Raw genomic sequence first — 22289 nt, 5'->3', positions numbered from 1 at the left:
ATCTGTGGGTTCCACTTAAATATCTGGTTTCTCAATTTTGACTTTAACTCTGAAAGCAAAGTGTGACATTAATTAAAATCTTACATTATTTGCTGAATCTGCTATTCAAAAATATTACGAGTTATGGAGTTTTCCGATCCATGTCTGGAAAAATTGACCAATATTACCATAATAAAACAAAATGTGCTGCTTCCACATTTTAATTGCTTTCTGTAATAATAGATGCATCATACGTGGATCCACTTGGACCACAAATTGAACGGCCCAAAACTGCAGCTCGAAAACGCATTGAAGAAGATGAGTTTGCAGATGAAGAATTAGGAGATGATTTGTTACCAGAATAATGGCTGCAGTCTTCAAATAGAAAACAAATATATTCAGATATTATAGGAGTTATTTCCTTTAATTTGCTTAATCTGTGGTATTGAATAAATTTGGAATAGTTAACTATAAATGTATATGTGTATATTTGATATTTCAGATTTGTAACATTTTGTAATGTTAAAGCAGTGTATTTAAAGATTGAAAAATCTATGATTGTTATTGTATTTAATTAATACTATGGTATACTTATCAAATAATTCAATTTTAGATATTAAAGTATTTATGATTGAGACATGAACATTTGTTTCCTATAATGGCAAACCACCTCCAAGCAGCAGAAAGCCTGAACACTGTCCATGTTGTAAACTTTAATACAGAAAGATTCTTACTCATGTCAACTTTATTACCCTCAATTATAATAATAATAATAATAATGCATCACATTTATATAGCGCTTTTCAAACACTCAAAGACGCTTTACAGGGATTACTAGAACATAGAGAAGAAAATAAATAGATAAATAAGTAAACGAACAGAAAAAGGAGACAGAAGGTGAGGTGACGGTCAGTGGTTGAAGGCAGTGCTGAACAGGTGAGACTTCAGTGATGTTTTGAATGTGGTGAGTGAGGAGGAGTCTCTGACGGTTTGGGGTAGTGAGTTCCAGAGGGTGGGAGCAGCGATGGAGAAAGCCCTGTCCCCCCAGGATCTGAGTTTGGTCCGGATGGGGGGGGACAGGAGGTTGGCAGCAGCAGAGCGGAGGGTGGAGGTGGGAGTGTATCTGTGGAGGAGGTCAGTCAGGTAGGATGGGGCCAGGTTATGGAGGGCTTTGTAGATCATGAGGAGGATTTTGTACTGGATTCTCTGGGGGATGGGGAGCCAGTAGAGCTTGTAAAGGACGGGGGTGATATGGTCACGGAACGGGGAGTGGGTGAGTAGACGGGCAGCGGAGTTTTGAATGTATTGAAGTTTACTGATGATTTTTGAGGGTGAGCCATAGAGGAGGCTGTTGCAGTAGTCCAGACGGGAGGTGATGAAGGCGTGGATGAGGGTTTCTGCAGCTGTGGAGGAGAGGGATGGACGGAGACGGGCGATGTTTTTGAGGTGGAAGAAGGCTGTCTTGGTGATGTGTTTGATGTGTTTGTCGAAGGAGAGGGTTGTAATTAAAGGCAGAAGCATTGATTGTCAGAAGGCTATTCCTACATCCTCTTCTTGTCATGCGGCCATCAGGGAAAGTTATCATCTTTTAGATAACATTGCCTAATATCAAATCTTAACATTGCATGTGTCCAAGTCTTCCAGTGTGCGAAACAAGTAAGCAATCTCATTTTCTGACACTATTTAAAATAGCAATATTTGTATCTACAAGTATTTTTTTGTTAAAAAGAAACTAGCTTGCCCATCTGCTGTTAAACGTCTGCAAATAATACTGGGTCGAGATACTAAGAAACCTCTGTGGTCCAGAATGGACCTCCTAATTTTGGATTATCTCAAATACTGCATCTGTCGTAATAGACAATCACAATGCATTACAGATTATCAGGTAAACCAATTTTTGTACTGATTTACAAAACAATGAAAATATCTTTGCAGAATAAATTTACAAATTGTAGCCTCCAGAATGGGTATTTTAATAGATAACACAAGGATCCACATACCAGCACTTAGGGCATATCATTACATAGAATTCCTTTCACATTAATGTTTCAATTAAATTCTATTAATTAATAGAGGGTATATCTAATCCTGAAGTATAGTTTGTGTAACAGCAAAATTCATTTTCTAAATTCCTATTGTGTTTGGGGAGAAATTTACACATTTTCACAGAAAGTAACTTAGCTGCCAGGTCTTCCATAACTGCACCTGAAAGAGAAGTTACATACATTACTACATTTCATTCACCGTGATTCTCTCATCAGCAGATTTTCATAAAGTATTTAACTAATCAAGTTACCAATGTGGACCTCAATCATTCTCTCATTTAACATCCTGAAACAAATTCCTCCTGACTGTTTCTCTGCTTCTTTTCCCTACTCTGTGCCTCTTTTACGAGGTGGAGTACATAGAACAGTACGCCACTTGACCAGGCCCTCGGCTCACCATGTCCATGCCAAACATATTGCCGTCAAACTAATTTCCTCTGCCTGCGCATGATCCATGCCCTTCCATTCCCTGCATATCCATGAAACAATCTAAAAGCCTCTTAAATGCCACTATCACATCTGTTTCCACCTCTGCCACCACTCCTGGCAGTCCATTCCAGACACTCACCACCCGCTGTGCAAAAGCCTTGCCCTGTATATCTCATTCAAACTGTGCCCCTCTCACCTTAAAGCTACAGCTTCTGTCTTCGATATTTCAACCCTAGCAAAAAGGTTCAGACTGTCTATGGCTCTCGTAATTTCATAAATCTCTATCGAGTCTCCCCTTACACTCTTAAAGCACCAGAGAAAACAATCCAAGTTTTGACATGTTAAAAGCTGCCAAATTGATAAAGTTTAGGGAAATTATTGATCAAATTGAGGAATTTTACAATCTGTATAGCTTAGCATACCATTTTCCTGTCCAGTAATATTTATTACATTTATATTGCTTTAATGCCTGTTAAAAACTACATTAGCTGATTCTCAGTGCATAATTGTGCCCAGTCTTAGTCTGCTAAATCCATCCTTATTCTGTCTGCTTTAGCAAGATGGCACAATCAAATTGCTCAATGGAATGAAGCAGAGATAATCTTAATGAAGTAATAGCTGACTTAAAATATAGAACTGGTAACTTTTATCAAGTTTATTGCGAACAAATGTTTCTGGAGTAGGAAGTATTGCCAACTTTTGTGGCACAGAAACAAAGCAATTTGACTATAGTGGTTAACACTTGAAGGACCTTGGTGTCTGGCTTCCATGAGGAAGTGAAGGAACCAACAAAAAGGTCTTTGGATAGTGAAACCCGCAAAAGGATATGTGAAAAGTAATTCAAGGGATATCAGTATCAACACAAAGCATGATCTGAATAGAAATGGAATAAAAAGGGTAGTCAGGAGCACTGTGGACTTCACAAAATAGTAATTGTGATTAACATTGATACCACAAATGAAAACAGGCATGTTGAATGACAATACTAAAACTAACTGCCTTCCTAACCTTCAGCAATACCGTTAATGAAATCATTGTAGATAAATCAATGAGTTTCTATTCCTTCATTATCTAATCTTATTCAAACATTATAACACATTTTGTTTTTCAATGAATGCAGCAAACCATAAGTCTACATACCAGTACAAAGAAGAACCTTTCCTTTTGTTAGATATTTGACTGTTAGTGCTACCTTGCTGAGACATTCATCTGAGAGGTATGGTGGATCGGCGATCACCAAATCACAACTGAGAGGCTGGAGATCCTCATGCAAATTCAGAGGATTGTTATAGTCATAGAAATAAAAATCCTTTCCATAAACAGAAAAGCGCCTGTCGTATTCCAACAATACGGCAGAGAATTCTTTATTCCAAAGTTGTTTCAGTTTCTGATAGACACTTGGGACACTGATGCAAGCGATTCTGGAACAGATTCAACATGAAGAAAGTACAATATAGCCATGCTTCATATGCATAGGAAGATTGACAAATTTAACCTCCATTTCAAGAAATACATAGCCCCAACCTACATTCTCAGGATTTTCCCCAATGACCCAGAAAAAAGAAACGCTGCTGCCTTCAGAGAAAAAGGTAAGTCAATTGTGTGCTCAAGTTTACTTTACTTTAACAAGGTTATTCGTTAACATTTTAGTGATTCATTTTTTACAGTATTTTTTACTTTATTGTTTAGATCTATTGGAATTGGTTTTGAATTTCACAAATTAATAGCCATTTGAAAATAATTCAATCGCTTTGAGCAGGGTGAGCTTTCAAATACTGTCAGGGTGTTCTGGTACAGAATCTCAATGGTACACAAATGGTACTTTTACGAGGATGTTGCTAGGGCTCGAGGGCCTGAGCTATTAGGGAGAGGTTGAGCAGGCTAGAACTCTATTCCTTGGAGCACAGGAGGATGAGGGGTAATCTTATAAAGATGTATAAGATCATGAGAGGAATATTCAGAGTAAATGCAAAGAGTTTTTTTACCCAGATTAGGGGAATCAAGAACCAGAGGACATAGGTTTAAGGTGAGGGGGAAAATATTTAATAGGAACCAGACGGGTAACTTTTTTACACAAAGGGTAGTAGATATATGGAACGAGCTGCCAGAGGAAGTAGTTGAGGCAGGTACTATTACAACATTTAAAAAACAACCAGACCTCCCAACATTTGATTTTACAAATTCATAATTTTGATGTCCAAAATTAGAATTTTACATCAAAATTCATAATATGGCACGTAATGCAACTTTTCAGCAAAAAAAGTAGGACGCCAAATGCGCATAGGCGTTGCGCTACATTCATGTGTGAAAAACAACTATTATTTCTAACAGTCTTCTTGGACTACAAGTACAATGTCAGGCCTATCACGAGTATATACTGCCATTTATGGAAAGGGTTTTGGACATAAATACTTTTACAACACAAAGAAAAAAATGTTTTGTTTTGTTTTTTCTATTTTGCTTTTTCCTTACACATCCCAATTCTCTTGGTATTGAATAAAAGAACAATGGTCATAAAATGTATGACTAAGTTCTGAAGTTTCATTTAAAACTGCACATACCTAATTTCATTGAAGACATACTTGCCCCAATGGTCTTCAACAGCAAATCACAACGGTCCATGTCCCCCCCCCACTCCCCTCTCCCACTCTATCCCCACTCCCCTACCTTCACTTCCCCCCCCACCCTCTCCCATCACACTCCTGAGGCAAAATCGGAATGGTGGAAATTAAATAAGAAAACAGAAACTTTCCACCAAATTTGGGTTGGGAGGTCTGCACAACACTGACCATCCCTTTGTTTCCACCAAATCTGTTTGAGCAGCTGAGTTCTTCAGAGGGGGCTTGTTTTTTGACGCCTATCTACCTCATGGGTGCAATACGCCAGCATGTCTGCTTTCTCTGCATCCGGAAAAACAAGGGCAGACCACAAGCCAGACTGGGGATGATGCATCTCATTATAAAATGGAATTCAAGTTGCACACCAACCTTATAAGTGCTAAACACAAAGTGCTGGAGTAACTCAACAGGTCAGGCAACATCTCTGGAGAACATGGATAATCGACGTTTCGGGTCGGAACCCTTCTTGAGACTGATTGTTGTAATCCCGACCTGAAATGTCGCCTATCCATGTTCACCAGGGATGCCGCCTGACCCGCTGAGTTACTCCAGCACTTTGTGTCTTTTATTCCTAGTTCATATCTTAGCCACTGACTGCATTTGCTAACTGATAGATAAAACAATGCACCATGAGGAACATGAAACCATTGACCCTGTGCAAAAGAGAACACTTACCTTCCCCCACTTCCTGCAGCTTCAATTGCCTCTTGGGCTAGTCGTTGAGCAGTTTCATCACTGTACCAAAATTGGCTCAACTGCTATTAAAAACAATAATTGCAGAAATAACACTTGGTCAGTAGTTAAATGTGGTGTAGTTACGCAGTGACCAGTGGTGAAAAGCAGTCAGAAATCAGCAGTGTTCAGATTCCAGCGGTTGCCTAACCCGTGTTTTACACAGGCTCAAAACATCTTCCTTTCTTTTGAAGAATTTACAAACGTACACATCAAGATCTTGCTAAACACACTTTGGAATTGAGACACTTACACTATAATGTTTCTTCCTATTCTGCCTACCAAAGTTAACACTTCTTTACAAAATGTTTTCTGTCACTTGGTTTCAGTCAGAAAAGACTACTCTGCAAGAGAGTTAGTCGCCCGATTTATGTGTATATCCTCATAAAATTTGTCATCTGGACTGCAGGAGTAAAAAAATAAAATGCTCGGGGAAACTGTTAAACAAGTATGAAAAAAATCTGTTTCTAACCTACATGGAAATTTTAGTTAAAAGAGAATTAATCATTTAACCTAAAGATAAAACAAATAAATCTTACTGATGCAGAAATAACAGGAAAAACTAAGTGCACAATTCAACCCATATTGTGTGTGATAATCCTGGATTCCATCCATCTTTATCAGCTTAAACTGTTGTAAATGTACTTCACAGCTTTAGTTGTTAGTTTAGTTTAGTTTATTGTCACCTGTACCAAATTACAGTGAAAAGGTTTTGTACCGTGCTGCTATCCATGGATAATTTATAATGAAGTACAACAATCTTGCAAACCCATTATTAGGTTTGAAAGAAACTGTGGTCTGGCTGATCCAAATTTTCTTCCACCCACTGTTAAACTTTTAATAAAATCTTACCACCACCTAGTGCACTGCATATTTAAAACAGGAAATCTGACTTGAATAGGAAATGTGTTTCAGGAAAAGTTAGGGCACAAAACAAACACCAGTATTTTACCCAGTCCTCCTCTACAGATCCAACAAAGTAGTTACTGCTTTCTGCACATTGCTTCTTCTGCTGATCCAGATAGAACTCCTGCAGGGCAGCCAAAGTATGGGCTGACAATTGTGTATCGTCATCATCACTGTCGTTCATGCTGAAGACAAATTATCTTGGAATAAATGAAAGTAGTTTACTCCACACAGATAATACATGCACTATTAACAGAAACACCCGTTGGTAACAGGCCAATTCTTTTCCACAGACACAGTTGACTTATAATTAGGATGCTACTTCAGCCTGTATAAAAATGTTTTAAAAATTCTTGAGGCAGACAGTTGGCCGAGTGAGTTTCATAACTAAAAGGATCTCTCTTTGATCTCGATCAGAGCTGAATGTGCCGACCTCAAACAGAAGTGCAGATTATGCACTAATAAGGATTGCTCTCGGTGTATTCTGGCTACGGAGTGGAGTCTGGCAAAGATGTCACTTCTCTTGTTAGAAGGTGTCAGATAATGAAAGGACAAACCTTAAATACGATGCCTTAACAATGAGCAAACCAATACTCACTGTCTGGTAATAAATAAGACTGTGGGATAGCGAGTACTAGCAAGCCATGAGGAGTGGGTGCAGAGGCAAAGTAATCATATCCATGGTGCAACTTATTTTTTAAATCACATTTAGTCAACTCAGAACATCTGCAAGTTTAAATCACTATCAGTAAATCACCTTTTCCAGCTAGATTACTGTGGGGATGTGTTCTCGGATCTTCCGAATATTTGCAACATTTTCAAATATTAATCTGCTTTAAAGAGAAGGGGACAAGCTGGGTGGGTGGGGGAGGATATATAGAAGGCGAAAGAGAGAGCCAGAGTGGGAAAGGGAAAACAGTGCTGGGTGTGGGGGGTGGAGGAAGTAGAGAGGAGAAGGAAAAATTCAGAGAGAGCAGAGGGCCAGATGCAGAAAGGGAGGGGTGTGTGAGAAATTGGGGGGGGGGGGGGAAGAGAGATCGGGCCAGGGGAGAGGGGTGTGCAGAGTGACTCACACAGGAAGGGAAAGATATGGATATTTAACAAATGTCATGTCCAAAATACAACCAGTTCCTAGCAATGAGCTCATTTATTAATGCGGTAGACATACAAAGTTGTTTGTTGTACCTTGGTACATGTGACAATAATAAACCGATAATGTTGCTTCATCTGCAATGGAGAAAAATCAAATACAGATTGGGTGAAGACTTTACAGAGCATCTATGCAGGAATTCCTTCTCTCCCGCGATGCTGCCTGACCTGCTGAGTTACTCCAGCATTTTGTGAATAAATACCTTCGATTTGTACCAGTATCTGCAGCTATTTTCTTATGCAGAAATAACCTACTGCTTCCCTGAGCTTGCCACTTTAATGCACCAACCCACTCTGACTTTTCTGTCGATAAGTTCCAGGAGCAGGGAGGAGGGGGAGACGGAGAAGGGGGCTGGGAGGTTGCACCACCCGCCTGCACCTGCTCGCTGTGAAGCGGGAGCCACCGGAAGACCCGAGGGCCCAAGGGCCACTCACACTCCACTCACCCGCCGCCAGTCCCGTCCCTGGGCGACGACCCGCTGGCCCGGCCAGTGACGTCAAGGACCACGTGTGGCAGTGGGGCTGGCGAGCAGCAACTTCCGGTTGCGGTCAGTCGCCGCGGCGGCGGGCGGGTCGGGGCGGATGTCGTCTCCCCGCAGCCTCAGCTCCCGGGTGAGGGACGCCCACCCGCCGGGTGCTTCCGACAGGTTTTGCGCCCCCTAAAGACAAACAACAATAAAAAACCCCACAGACTGAAGAAGGGTCGCAACGTCAGAAACGTTACCTATTCCTTTTCACCCCAGAGATGCTGCCTGTGCCGATCAGTTACTCCAGTATTTTGAGTCTGTCTTCGGTGCAAACCAGCATCTGCGTAAAACCCCAGATTTCTCCTTCGAAACTACTGCATTTCCAACACAAATTGACTTTCAGGTGGCAATGGTTAGCTGTTAACCAATAATAGGCCAAAAACCAACTGGCCAACATCCATTCATCGTAAAAGGGGTGTTTTGCAAGATTCACGCTGGACTTTGTTTTTAACAGATTTCTTGTAATTATAGTCCCGAGTCAGGCAGCCAGGAAACGCCCCTCGGCCCAACCCGTCCATGTCGATCACGACCAAAGATACTAGAGGAGCAAGATAGACCACTCGACTCTAAAAACCGTAGTAGGTCATGGGTACATTTCAGCGCCATTTTAGTAAGCAGATTCTGTGTGCTAGACTGGGCAGTGTTCACAACTGCGATTTCTTCGTATATAAAATGTTGGCAAACAATTATTTTTGTTCAACTTATTGGATAAGTTGATAGTTGACATTTATAACTATTTATTGAAGAGTTGCTGCTTCGTGATCTGTAACTTTTGATGTTACAGATTGAATATTTGCACTTGAGATCCACTCTATCTGATCAGGCCAATTGATCATATTTAATGAACTGTTCGTCTTTGCTTTCTCTGTTCATTTTAATTTCACCTCCACGAGCTGTATCTCTTTTTGTTTTATTTTAAAAAGTCATGGAAGCAGAGATTAGGCATTTGCAAACAATAGAACTCTACTGTATCCACAATATAATTGAAAAGACATTTAACTTTATACTTAGAGCCAAGAAAATTTGAATTGGTGAATTGATTAGTTAAAAACCGTTGACAGCCACTAAAATGACCAATGCTGCCTTACATGGTACAGAAGCATGAATCCAATTCAAATAGACACAGGGGTGGAGTAAATCACCGGGTCAGGCAGCATCTCTGGAGAAGAAGTATGGTGATGTTTCAGGTTGGGACCCTTCTTCAGGCAAGGGGGGGGGGGGGGGTGGGGAGAGGTGAAGAGCTGCTATAAATCAGGACCTGATGTTTTCATTGGTTAGCTAATATGCAAAACAGTGCAACCCTGTATATCTCGCACACAAAATGATGTAAATCATACCATGAATGACAGAAATAAAAAGTGTTATCCTTGTTAATGAAGTTCATTTTTGAATGATTTAAAATTGAGGGGGTTGGTGCAATATACTGCTAACCCACAGTGTGTCGTTATGAGATATTCACATTTGAAAAATCCATAAATCACAAAAAAAAACAAGGGGCCTATGTTATTGGACCAACTTATCAGTTGAATTTAAATATGAAATTTTTACAGGTTGTAGGGTAGTGGGTAAGGATCGTGTTAATGCATGTAACTCATTTTTTACAAAAGTGAGGGTTAGCACTATATTGCATCGACCCCATCAATTGTATGTTAAATTCAATACTAAAACATGGTAGCAATGTACTTTATTCATGTTTAAAGCTAGCACTTCTGTATCAGTGTAGGTACATTACATTTTATTACACTAATGTAGAATGAAAAATTATCTTGACATGTGTTCATAGTTATTTTATTCACAATATTAGGATTTCTGGAAATAAGTTTGATGTCACTATTTCAAATGTGTATGGGTAGGCCCTAATGAAATGTATGAGAGAACAGTGATCATGATAAGAAGAACCATGTGCTGAGAAGCTTTAGCAACCTTTTTCTTTCAATATCTCTCTCTCTATATATATATATGTATATGAGAGAGAGAGAGATTGAAAGAAAAAGGTTGCTAAAGTTTTTCAGAGGAATGTGTGGTCATCGCCTTAGACACAGAGAAGGCGTTTGACCATATAGAATGGAAATTCATGTTAGCCACCTTAAACCACTTCGGTTTTGGTAATACGTTTATAAATTGGATTAATATCATTTACACTCAACCCCAAGCCTCCATTATTACCAATGGGGAGATATCACAGCCATTCTATCTACATAGAGGCGTTCAACAAGGCAGTTCTTGTTCACCGCATTTATATAATTTATGTATCGAAGTGCTTGCCAGTCAAATTAGAGCAAAGTCAGATTATAAGCCTATTCAAATACATGAAACAAACCACCACTTATCACTTTTTGCAGATATAACATTGTATTTATCGCACCCTAAAATGTCTCTTCCCTTTTTTGCGTTTAATTGAAACTTTTGGTCGCCTTTCGGTTTACACTATTAATTGGGAAAAGAGCAAATTGCTTCCAATATCGGATAAGGTAGACCTAGAGTTTCTACGCACAATGCCCTTTAAGATTGTAGATAAGCAAATTAAGAGTTTAGTTATTATTGCTACGCATAAATATGGTAATCTCTAAAAGTCTAACAGGGAAAGCAAGACCCAACAGTTGTGCCATAATATTGAATACTGGAATACATTACCAATCTCTCTAGTCGGCCACATTAATGCCATAAAAATGGTTATGCTCCCTAGATTCCTGTACATGTTTCAGTACCTACCGGTCTATATACCATTATATTACTTCAAGAAATTGGATTCTATAATCTCAACATTTATTTGGAACAATAAAGTGGCCAGAATATCAAAAAAACATCTATATAAGGATAAGTTAAAAGGTGGTTTTGGCCTCCCTCGATTTCAATTTTATTACTGGGCTGCAAACTTAAGAATTTTGTCCCTCTGGCGCAAAAGCCTATCAGCAGACCCCACTCTAATAACCACGGCTCTAGATTGAACAGGCAGACTGCGGGTATACATCTCTTCCTGCTCTTTTGAATAATCCCGTCAAGGTAAAAATTCCATCATACATAAACAGCCGTGTTATCTTAAACTCATTAAGAACACGGAGGCAAATTTAATCTTTCCTGAATTTGCCCAAAGTTAACATGGATAGTCCTATCTGCAAAAACCATGCTTTCCCTCCAGGTTTAGATGATTCCGTTTTTTCCGTCTGGAAAAATAAAAGTATAGTCACAAACGGAAACTTATATTTTGAGGGCAACCTGTCATCCTTCCAACAATTGCAACAATCCTATAGCCTACCATCAACACACTTTTTTTAGACACCTCCAAATAAGGAACTATGTTAAGACTCACTTACCATATTATGAAACTATGCCTGAACATACCGTACTTGACAGCTTTATTCGCCATGATCCTAACAGTAAGGGGTCAATCTCTTTTCTCTATTCATTCTTGCAAGCCCAGGTTGTACTGTCTGACGCCAAATTAAGGAACACGTGGATAGAAGAGCTGGGTACTGAAATCACTGACGATACAGGTATGTAGGTTAATTGGCTGGGTAAATGTAAAATGTAAAAATTGTCCCTAGCGGGTGTAGGATAGTGTTAATGTACGGGGATCGCTGGGCGGCACGGACTTGGAGGGCCGAAAAGACCTATTTCCGGCTGTATATAAACATAGCACAAAAAGTAAGGAAATTTGTGTTTGGTAGATTATTTCTTTGTTGTAACAATGCTTCTTGGCAATAAATCTTATACCGTTGGAAAGCCTGTTTATTTCCCTTTTAAATGGTGCCACATTTGTAAGGAACATGCATTTGTGGGATGAGCAGCAGAGCTGAGTATGTGGGTTGCGCCCATGAAAAATCTGCCAAATCTTCTCTGCCAATGCCAAACAGCTTATTCTGCCATTGACTCTTGTTCGGTGTTGTTTGGTGGATTGGATGATTGAAGTCTGAAGAAACAAGACATATTGGCAATTTAACAATTTATTCATTTAATAAACAGGAGCCTCAGTAGCGTGTGGAAGAACCATACACAGCCACAACAGCCTGGCACCTCCTCCTCATGCTGGTCACCAGCCTGGTCACACACTGTTGTGGGATGGCATCCCATTCTTCAACCAGCATTTGTCGCAAGTCAGCCAACGTGGTTGTGTTGGTCACCCTGGCACGAACAGCACGCCCAAGCTGATCCCACAAGTGTTCAATGGGGTTGAGGTCAGGACTGCTGGCAGGCCATTCCATCCTCTCCACTCCCAAATTCTGGAGGCAGTCTCTGAGAAACCCTGCTCTGTGGGGGCGAGCATTGTCATCTTGGAGGATAGAGTTCGGTCTCAGACTGGAGATATGGGATTGCCACTGGTTGCAGAGTCTCATCTCGATATCTCTCTGCATTGAGATTGTCTCCAATGATGACAAGCCTCGTTTTTCCAGTGAGGGAGATGCCGCCCCACACCATCACACTGCCTCCACCAAAAGATGTTACTCTATCGGTGCAGCAATCAGCATAGCGTTCTCCGCGTCTTCTCCACACTTTGACCCTATGATCCAACTGCCGTAGGCAGAATCTGGACTCATCGCTGAACATAACGTTCCTCCACATGTTCAGGTTCCAGTGCACGCGTTGCCGACACCAGCGCAAATGGGCCTGACGGTGAAGGGCAGTCATGGCGGGCCTCCTGGCAGCCCTATGAGACCGGAGATCGGCTGCGTGCAGTCTGTTCCGAATTGTCTGGGCAGAGAGCCGTCGGCCATATCGTCCTGCAAACCTTGACTGCAAATCTGTAGAAGACTGCCTACGGTTCCTAAGTGCTGACAGGGTGAGGAAACGGTCTTCTTCGGGTGTCGTCTTCTTGGGACGCCCACTTCGCGGCCTGTCTCTGACATCCCCCGTTATATGGAACTTGGCCTTCACTTTGGAGATGGTACTAGGGCTCACTCCAAATAATGCCGCAACTTGGTTTTGCGGAACACCAGCTTGAAGTTGCCCTATCGCATGGGCCCTATCCAGATCAGTCAAACGTGGCATGCAGATTCTTGGAGCAGACACCTACTGACCACTGTAGCAGGGCCCATGCTCACAGATGCTGCCAATCAGGCACCTGATTGTCAGCACCTGGGGGTACCAGAAGCTCAAAACAAGAGTCAATAGCAACAGCAGAATAAGTTGTTTGGCATTGGCAGAGATTTGGCAAATTTTTCATGGGCGCAACCCATATACTCAGCTCTGCTGCTCATCCCACAAATGCATGTTCCTTACAAATGTGGCACCATTTAAAAGGGAAATAAACAGGCTTTCCAACAGTATAAGATTTATTGCCAAGAAGCATTGTTTCAACAAAGAAATAATCTACCAAACACAAATGTCCTTACTTTTTGTGCTATGTTTATATGATATGATGATATGATATACATGGAAGGCAATTCTTAAGATATACAACAGTTCCATAAACGTTAGACATAGACTTATACAATTCAAGATTGTACACAGACTCCACTACACAAAATCGAGGCTCAATACTATATATCCTAACGTCTCTCCGCTCTGTGATAAGTGTAAACAGGACACAGGTACGCTCACCCATCAGCTGTGGCTTTGCCCTAAGCTCCACTCCTTCTGGTCTCTTATATTTGTTTATATATCAAAGGCTTACAGTACAACAAAACACCAGACCCCTTTCTCGCGATATTTGGGTTAACTGTGAACTCTGTCTTAGATAATCTTACTACTCAGGCCATCTCACTCTGCACTTTGCTCGCAAAACAACTCATTTTACAACAATGGAAATCTGAGTCTAGCCCCACATTCCACCAATGGCTGAGGGAGCTCGGAAATGTGATTCATATGGAAGGCCTCCGAATTAAACTTGCCAACAAGGAAAATGACTTCCTGAAAATCTGGAAACCGCTTCTCGACAAATGGTCAATAACCCAGCAGAAATGAACTGACTCATATACCTCATGTGTTTGACAGGATGAGATAAGGTCCTATTTAAGGTGCATCACATCCACATATCTTTGGGCCCACACTTGTTGCCAATGTTAGTTTTTGTTTTGTTTTGTCTTCTGTTTTTGTTTATTTCCTTCATTTCCTGAATAATATTTAGTATTTTTTTTAAAAGGTAAATGTTTTATTTTTTTCTTCGTTTGCTGTTTGTTGCAATACATTGTTTCAATCCTTCTGCTTTGTTTTAACTGGACATTACTTTATCTTGCCTCTATGTTTAACAGAGTGCTGCCATTATAATTGTACACACTACCTGTCCTTAAAAAATTCAATAAAAATATTAAATTTTAAAAAAATCAAAGTTGCTTCTGATCCATGAGAAGGAACTTTGATATATATTTATCTCTATCTTGCCTCTCACACACAAACACACATTCATATATATGTTAAATTTGTGCAGAGTGTGTGTAGAGCAATACAAGGGAAACTGCACAAAAGAGGGGAGGCAGGATGGGATGGGAGGGAAATGGGCAGAAACAGTAAGAAAGAATAAAATCAGAGAAATTAAGCAGGGGGAAAACATTTTAAAAGAAAAATAACAAAAAAATGTGAATTGATAGATGAGATATATACTACATTTTAATGGTATCATCACACATACTGTTCCTCCACAACACTGATTACACTGCGAGAAGCATAATGAATGACAGGTTTTGCTTACTAAAATGGTGGACGTTCCGCTCCTTGCGTACTGCACTTCAGTATACGCGATTTTGACAGAGTGGTCCATCTTGCTCCACTCTATTATCTTTGATCAATACGTCCCATCTAAGATAGTGCAATTTACCTGCGTTTGGTCCCATATCCCTCTAAACCTTTCCTATACATGTACCAAATGACATTTGCTTGTCCTGAATAAAACTGATAATTCCTATGCACAAACTGAATGTTACTTGAAACTGAATGGATATATTAGGGAAGGCTACATCACAAAATAATTGAATGTATACAACTTTTGAAGATGCCCCAAGGGCACAAATAATAAACCCAGTGTGGTAGAAAGCATCTACTCTGTAGGGATAACACTGTACAAGTTATTTGTAATAGGTTTGTGAACATTTTAAAAATCCTATAAATGCAGATGAATGGGAGATGCAATTGGTAACTGAAGTTCATCAGGCATAAATAAGAAATTAAAGGTCTTACATGTGTGGATTAAAATTGATTGTTAATTGGGATTTGTATTTCAAGTAATATTTATTGTCTATAATGACAGTGAAGATTATCGTCCAAGGATACCAGTTAGTTACTAACCAATGCATTTTGTTCTCAAAGCTGAAATATATTCTGATTGTTTTAAAATAATCAGCATTATCATCAATAGGCCATTTCAGGAATTTCTAATAATAAGAGATTTCAGATAAATTTTGAAGGGAATTTGATTTCCCTATATTCATTACTAGAGTTTAGGGTTTATTGACAACATCAGTCTAAACAAATGAAAGTTACTCTAATTTGTTAAAAATGAATGGTGATTGAATACTTAACCAAGTTCAGAGCTGCCTTACGATAGAAATGAACATTAAAATTTACTAATAAAACAGTTTAAAATAACCATCTGTTTTGCTTTACAATAGATCTTAATATTGGAAATTAGTCAGTATCATATTTCTAATCACGTGGACAGCATAAAACTGAGTGTAATGTTGCTACAGTTAATGTAATTTTGCACATACGATGATTAAAATGTTGAATTGAAAATGTTAGATTCTGCTGTTTAAATGTAGTGTGAGCAAGCCTATAAACAAAACCAGGTTTTAATGGTGACAGGTTGATTTAAAGAGCAGCCAAAGTTTATTTGGTCGTCACCGCATATATACAGAGAAACATTCCATGTGTATTTTTCTTTTTAAAAATGTATCTTGTACTATGCAAGAAGGGTAGACTATGCAATAGTCAGAATTTATACTGAACTCAACTGCAGCAAAATATTAAATCTTATAAGAAGACTTATCCGATACATTTTAGGTTAGACAGATGTCCCCAAAACATATCCTCAAACCTTTACAATTCCTTCTACGTACAATTAAAAAAAATCTAATGGTCAAAATTCCTATAATGTACATAAAATGGTGCTTGTACTTGCACACCATCAGGGATGTGATAACATGTCAAAATAAATCACACAAAAAAGGTACAAAACATACAAAATACTAATCACTGAAATGCATCATAGCTATTCATTTGTGCATAACTGCCCGCAAACTGGTTACACATCGAGAAAAGCTAGGATTCATTCAGAACAGCTTCTAGATGAATTAAAGAGCTCACAGTAGTTGTCACATGGCAGCAATTGACAGTATTTTATTTTTCTTGACCTGCATTATTTCACAGCATTGTTAAATACTTTGTTCAACAGTCCTGGGTATCCCTGGTCAGAACAAGGACTGAAACCATAGAATTGAAACTAAAATGTGACACCATTCAAAAATATTACAAATATGAGACTAATAGTGAAGCAGTCATTCTGTACCTCATTTCTCTTTAAAGTTTTCTTTATAGCGTAAGTTGGCTTTAAATTACTCAATGTTTATGATTAACAGACAATAGTTCCAGCAGTTTAACCATATTATAGAAACTTCACGTAACATGATAAAATGGAATATCAAATGAAATATTTGGGGGCATTAAATTCTTAAGACAAATCTTATCATCCTTCGAACTTTCATAGTGCCACATTTTTATACTGAATAAAATCTGTACAGTGCATCCTTTACTCTAACACCCAATTTTCCTGTATCTGAGTTGACACAACAGACCCGATCTCAGCAGGGGGAAGAAATCTTGGTCTTTAGAATATATTTGTTTATTTTCAGGTGGTTCAGAAATCCAAGTTTGACATATTCTGCCAGATTGCTTTGCCACCAGTTTTTAAAATATGTAAAGTTGACAAGGAATTGCTATTTGCTGCAGAGTGTGTGTTGATCAAGATCTATTATTTCAATATGATCATCTTTCATTTTGCAATTCAATTTAAAAAAAAAATTGTTGGCAGGTAAACTCCATTAGATTATGTCTTTGGAAGCATAAGGAGGTTGAAAGGAATGGAAGAGTGGATTAAAACCAGTGCTCAGTTTTTGCAAGGGATATTGTGCTTAAATTAATGAAGACTTCACCTCTGATGGTCTTTCTACAAAGGTTTATCTGTGCACCTTTTCCAAAAATTATTTCCATTGTACCCATTAAAAAAAAATCAATTATTGCAGTTAAGATTTACTGCATTTCAATGGGAGCGTGGCAAAATAAATCTTAGATAAATTGCAATTACCTACAACTCCAGTAACGATAATATCAAGCACTTTGGTGACATTTTGATTATTCACCTTTCATTGAATGGATCTAAAAGATGGTTATGTTTTGCTCAAAAGCTTCTCACTTGCCAGCTTTCAGAATCAGATACAAACAATTCAAAATAAACAAAGTAGTTAAAAATATTTTTTTGTGCAAGGACCAGGTTTTCATAGCAAATGGAATAAATTACTTGTTCACTTTGAGCTGGGGAGATTGGTGGCAACAGAGGCATATTATGCTTTATATAGCAAGAAACTAAAACTTGATAAACGGGGTATTTTGAAGATGCCCGAAGTTTGGGTGAACATTCAAAAGTAAAGCATTAATGATCTACAGAAAAGTGATCTGCACAAATTCTCGAACATATTGTATTTTTGCCTCATTTTTTTCATCTTCTAGAAAAATTGAGAATCAAAATGCAACAACTTTAATTCCCTTAAGCTACTTCAATTTTATTTTAAATTGAGTATATTACGAGAGGCATACAAACCTACACTTTGTTGGTATGCTGGCCTCAAGAGACTAAATGTTGTACTATTATTTTTCAGTAGTTTTGACACACAATCTGTACATAGTTTATCAAAAAAGGGTTTTCCTATAGGGATAACAAAAAGGACAATAATATTGGAAATGTGAAAATATAACGAGTTAGTTCATTGCGAAAGACAAGTAAATATTTTGGATGGAGGCTGTAATTACAATGATCATATCCAAAATGTTAAACTATCTTTGTTTCTTTCAGATGATCGATCCTTTGTGTATTTTCTTCTGTTCCAGCTTTTTTAAATGGTATGAGAACCACAAGCTTTTCCCCACTTAATCTGTGCGTTTAAAATTAATTTGTATGTTCAAACCCAACCGATTTATCCTGATTAATTTCTCATTTTGGAACCCTAAGTGTACTGTGCAGTATTACAATTTTCTATTTACTTATGTACATACATTGTGATTTGTTGAGCAACATCAAGTCAAGGCAGATTTCGCACAAACAAAACGCTCAACAGCTTATTTACATTTTTCTAAGTGTCAGAAGTTTGATTTTTGACTACTCAACAGTATAAACTAGTTCTTTTTTAAAAAATGCTCTAGATTATCATGATGAACATTATTAAATCATTCACACCCTAGAATTAGTTATTGCTCAAATAAACACATGAACCTTGCAGCGTGACAGTTCAGGTGTAAAGTCGCATTTTGTTTAAAAGTGACTACTTCCATTCATAAGTAAATGCTTTTAACACTACTTCTGACAACAAACAGTAAAAACGTTTCATTTTCAAATAAAAGTATGTTACAAGGAAAACCACACAAAGCTGCCCTTTTGGCGATCCAGTTTCAGTCTTTTCACAACGCAAAATTTTTATATTTACAAAAAATAAGGCAACTGGTTAAAATTCCTAAAATTCACGGCTGGGAAGCAAAAATATATACTTTATTCTAAACAGCAGGCAGTACAAATTGAATCTGAAATGTGGTGTACAATATGGTTACTGCCTGATATGCAAAAGAAAATCAAGATTAAAATGCTACAATTTGGTGTCTTTCGGTCACAAATAAATCCATATGTTGGAAAAAAAATAAAGCTAATTTCAGCTATATAATTTACAGCTGTATCTTTGTCTACAGTGATTCCCCCAAAGCAAGGGTTCAAATATAAGCAATAAGACAGTTTTCTCTGACCATTTGGGCAACTGGTTTAAACCAGACATAAAAAAGGCACTGGATTCATTCACTGTGCCATTCATCCACACATTGGAATTCTCCAAAATACACTATTTAATTCTGTTTTTAAGTAAACAATTAGATTATATGGCAAATCATGGCTAAGAAACACTGGCAACTGAATAGTAGTGGATTCATCCTTCGGTCTTACTGTGGTAGACTAGATATCCTGAGAGTCTCACATCCAAGATGGCAGGCAACAGCATTGAAACAGGAGTCAAATTCAGTCAGCTGTGATCTCCATGCTTTACAGTGCATTGGTCAACATGGGCATTTTGCAGCCTGAGTTTATTTAAAGCACAGAAGACCACCAACATTTGCCATGAAGTCTTTAAGGCTTTTTAGGAAGGCCATCCTCTGCTTCCGGTCCAAAGTCGGGGGAGTGCTGCTTCCAGTAAGATTATTAAAGGCATCTGCTAATCTTTGATATATAACTGGATCCTGCTGGCTTGATAGAAGAGTTTCAACTAATTCCAAATACTCAGCCTGGTGAAACAACACATGGAATATAAGCAATTTCTCAGGAAAAAAATAGAAAATTTAAGATTAAAAGGAGGGGATACAGAAATGTTAAGCAATTTTACCTGATGCAGACATACTAGTGTGTAGAAAGCTTCTCCTGCAGCATCAGTAAGTTCTGCGTTGTGCTTCTGCAAGACCAGCATGTCAAAGACGAGCTGCAATCACATAAATCCAATGAATCATTACACCACAAGTCCACCAAGCACTCTGGAACAAATCAAGTCAATCTCCACAAATAATCTTCCCTTAAATGCTTATCCAATTCACTTTTGCAGATCAATTACACTGTTTGCAGAAGTGGATACGAAAGCATAAAGCAGTAAGAGAAACATTTATCATTATATATGCTTGGTATTTATGTCTCAATATACAATGTGATTGTGGTTCTCAACTTATTTGCCAGTGCATAACACTTGCAGCTTTGTGTGGGGCAGCACAGTGGTAGAGTTGCTGCATTACAGAGCCAGAGACCAGGGTTCGATCCTGACCATGGGTGCTATCTGTACTGAGTTTGTACGTTCTCCCCGTGACCACATGGGTTTTTCTCAGGTGCTCCGGTTTCCTCCCACATTCCAAAGACGCTCAGGTTTGCAGGTTAATTGACTTTGGTAAATACTGTAAATTGTCCCTAGTCCGTAGGATAGTGATAGTGTACGGGGATCACTGGACGTTGCGGACTCAGTGGGCTGAAGGGACTTTTTCCGCGCTGCATCTCTAAACGAATTGCACACACACACTTTTTATCACTTTTCAACTTTTGTTTAAAATGACAAATATGCTATATAAACAACCTCACATTAAAATAAAATCAAACAGATTTTAAATAAAAAGTAGTCACAAGAGGGTACAGATGCTGGAATTTTGAGCGAAAAAATAAATCTGCTGAAGCAGCATCTCCGGAGGGAAATTGGCAGACGGCACTTCAGGTCAAGAACATTCAGGCAGTTGTTGAATTTATCACAGTAAATTTAAATCATTGAAATGTCCTCCTGTAGCTAACTTTAGTTCTGCAGTGCGGGAATTTGAAAGGATGGTGGCAAGGACACTCCTTGGAGACTGCAAATACATCTTTAATGGACCTCGCAGCTCATTTGTCAGGTGGAATACAGGTAGGAGCTATTTGAAATCAGTGGTACCAAGAGCTAAAGTACATCAATACTTTATATTTTAGTACTAAGATAAAGAGTAAATCAAGGAACAACCTTCAAGCAACACATTTGTAAAATGTGAAACTAGCCTGAAAATCATATGACTGTTGCAGGATCTTAAATTAACCCGAATAGGGATTTTCCCATGGATGCAAGAAAGAGTGGAGTTTAAACAAATGGTCCTGGCAAAAAGCATCTTGGTCGTATGAGCAAAGCAAGTTTATCCAGGTTTTATTGGAAAGATCATATGTATATATACTGAATTGGCACTCATGAAGATACTTAATATTACTGCTAAATACGACAATTTCTTTCAAAGAAAACCAGAAAATGGTAGAAACACTCAGCAAATCAAGCAGCATCTATGGAATGAGAAGCAGTTATTGTTTCAAGGTTGAAGTCCCTGTGTCAGAGCTGAGAAAGTGAAAAAACAGGTTAATTTTAAGTTGTGGACAAGTTTGGAGAGGGATGCATAAGGAAAAGGAAATATCTGTACCTGATTGAGGCCAGGGATGTTGCGGAGATAAAGTTTAATCTCTCCAGTTATTAGATTAATGAGCCAATTCGAGGATGAATTGACAAACAAAAGCAAACAATATTGCAAAATGCAAAGTTGGAAGTCATGCCCATGTCAAGCGATGCTCATACAGAAATTAAAAACGGAACTATCACAGCCAGGTGTAATATACACAGAGACAGCGAGTTGGCAGAGTACAACAATGAGTGTGGAAAGTTGCAATATTCCCAGATGGAAGATGAGGTGTTGTCCCTCAAGCTTACATTGGGTTTGTTGTAACAGTGCAAAAGGCTACAGACAGGTCAGAGTAGGATGGAGAATTAATGTAGAAGTTGTGAAAGGTGATCTGTTAATTACAGAAGCTAGCGGGGTGACAGGTGAGACAGGGGTAACAACTCCTTACTCTGTCCAGAAGGAGAAGAGCAGAGGTGCAGGAAGCTGATGAAATGTGGCCAAAAGAACTGTCCACTACAGTAGAGGTGAATCCATAGTTCAGGAAAGAGAATGTTATGGAGGAAACTTTGCGAAAAGTCTCATCAATAGAACAAACATGACGGCAACATAGAAACAGAGAGAATGGAATGCTTACAGAAGACAGATAGTATATCAGGCATGCGAGTGAGGTAAAAAAAAGAGGAAAAGATCCAAGCGCTTGTGCGAGGCGTACAACGGGGGTCAAAAATGTAGACATTCACTAATCTGAAAACAATTATCAGCCTAAGTGCAACTTACTTTGATTT

General features: G+C 38.7%; 3 protein-coding genes across 13 annotated transcripts in view; 1 reads left to right on the top strand and 2 right to left on the bottom strand.

Annotated features, from left to right (window-relative positions):
- ift88 (intraflagellar transport 88 homolog) overlaps positions 1 to 506 on the top strand; it is a 47734-nt gene extending 47228 nt beyond the window's left edge. The window contains exon 26 of the mRNA XM_078403083.1: positions 223 to 506. Coding sequence (XP_078259209.1) covers positions 223 to 344 — 122 coding nt within the window. The 3' untranslated portion in view covers positions 345 to 506. The remainder of the gene's footprint in view (positions 1 to 222) is intronic.
- A 212-nt stretch (positions 507 to 718) lies between these two features.
- Positions 719 to 8845, bottom strand: eef1akmt1 (EEF1A lysine methyltransferase 1). Of its 11 annotated transcripts, none has more exons than XM_078402444.1 (6): positions 8583 to 8845; positions 7895 to 7936; positions 6756 to 6894; positions 5747 to 5829; positions 3594 to 3874; positions 719 to 2184 (listed from the first exon to the last, which is right to left on the bottom strand). In XM_078402444.1, exons 3-6 carry the CDS (start codon positions 6891 to 6893, stop codon positions 2042 to 2044), a joined length of 645 nt encoding a protein of 214 aa, XP_078258570.1. In that variant the 5' UTR covers position 6894; positions 7895 to 7936; positions 8583 to 8845; the 3' UTR covers positions 719 to 2041. The 11 variants fall into 11 exon arrangements, with proteins under 11 accessions (XP_078258570.1, XP_078258567.1, XP_078258566.1 ...); XM_078402441.1 differs by lacking the exon at positions 8583 to 8845 and adding an exon at positions 8062 to 8284; XM_078402440.1 differs by lacking the exon at positions 7895 to 7936.
- Positions 8846 to 16134: 7289 nt separating this feature from the next.
- Positions 16135 to 22289, bottom strand: part of xpo4 (exportin 4) — a 100200-nt gene continuing 94045 nt past the window's right edge. The window contains exons 22-23 of the mRNA XM_078402434.1: positions 19947 to 20039; positions 16135 to 19848 (exon numbers count right to left, since the gene is read on the bottom strand). Coding sequence (XP_078258560.1) covers positions 19651 to 19848; positions 19947 to 20039 — 291 coding nt within the window. The 3' untranslated portion in view covers positions 16135 to 19650. The remainder of the gene's footprint in view (positions 19849 to 19946; positions 20040 to 22289) is intronic.

Source organism: Rhinoraja longicauda, chromosome 7 (genome assembly GCF_053455715.1).
Source record: "Rhinoraja longicauda isolate Sanriku21f chromosome 7, sRhiLon1.1, whole genome shotgun sequence".
Lineage (NCBI taxonomy): Eukaryota > Metazoa > Chordata > Chondrichthyes > Rajiformes > Arhynchobatidae > Rhinoraja > Rhinoraja longicauda.
Note: the sequence above shows the minus strand (reverse complement) of the source record. Positions and strands in the feature narration are given on the sequence as shown.

What these genes read in the sequence shown, in the direction of transcription:
- eef1akmt1 (XM_078402444.1), bottom strand. Translation starts at nt 6,893, where the DNA reads ATGAACGACAGTGATGATGACGATACACAATTGTCAGCCCATACTTTG. An exon ending in GATCTGTAGAGGAGGACTGG is followed by an intron (nt 5,830 to 6,755) that starts GTAAAATACTGG and finishes TGTTTTTAATAG; the next exon opens with CAGTTGAGCCAATTTTGGTA. An exon ending in GCTGCAGGAAGTGGGGGAAG is followed by an intron (nt 3,875 to 5,746) that starts GTAAGTGTTCTC and finishes AATCTGTTCCAG; the next exon opens with AATCGCTTGCATCAGTGTCC.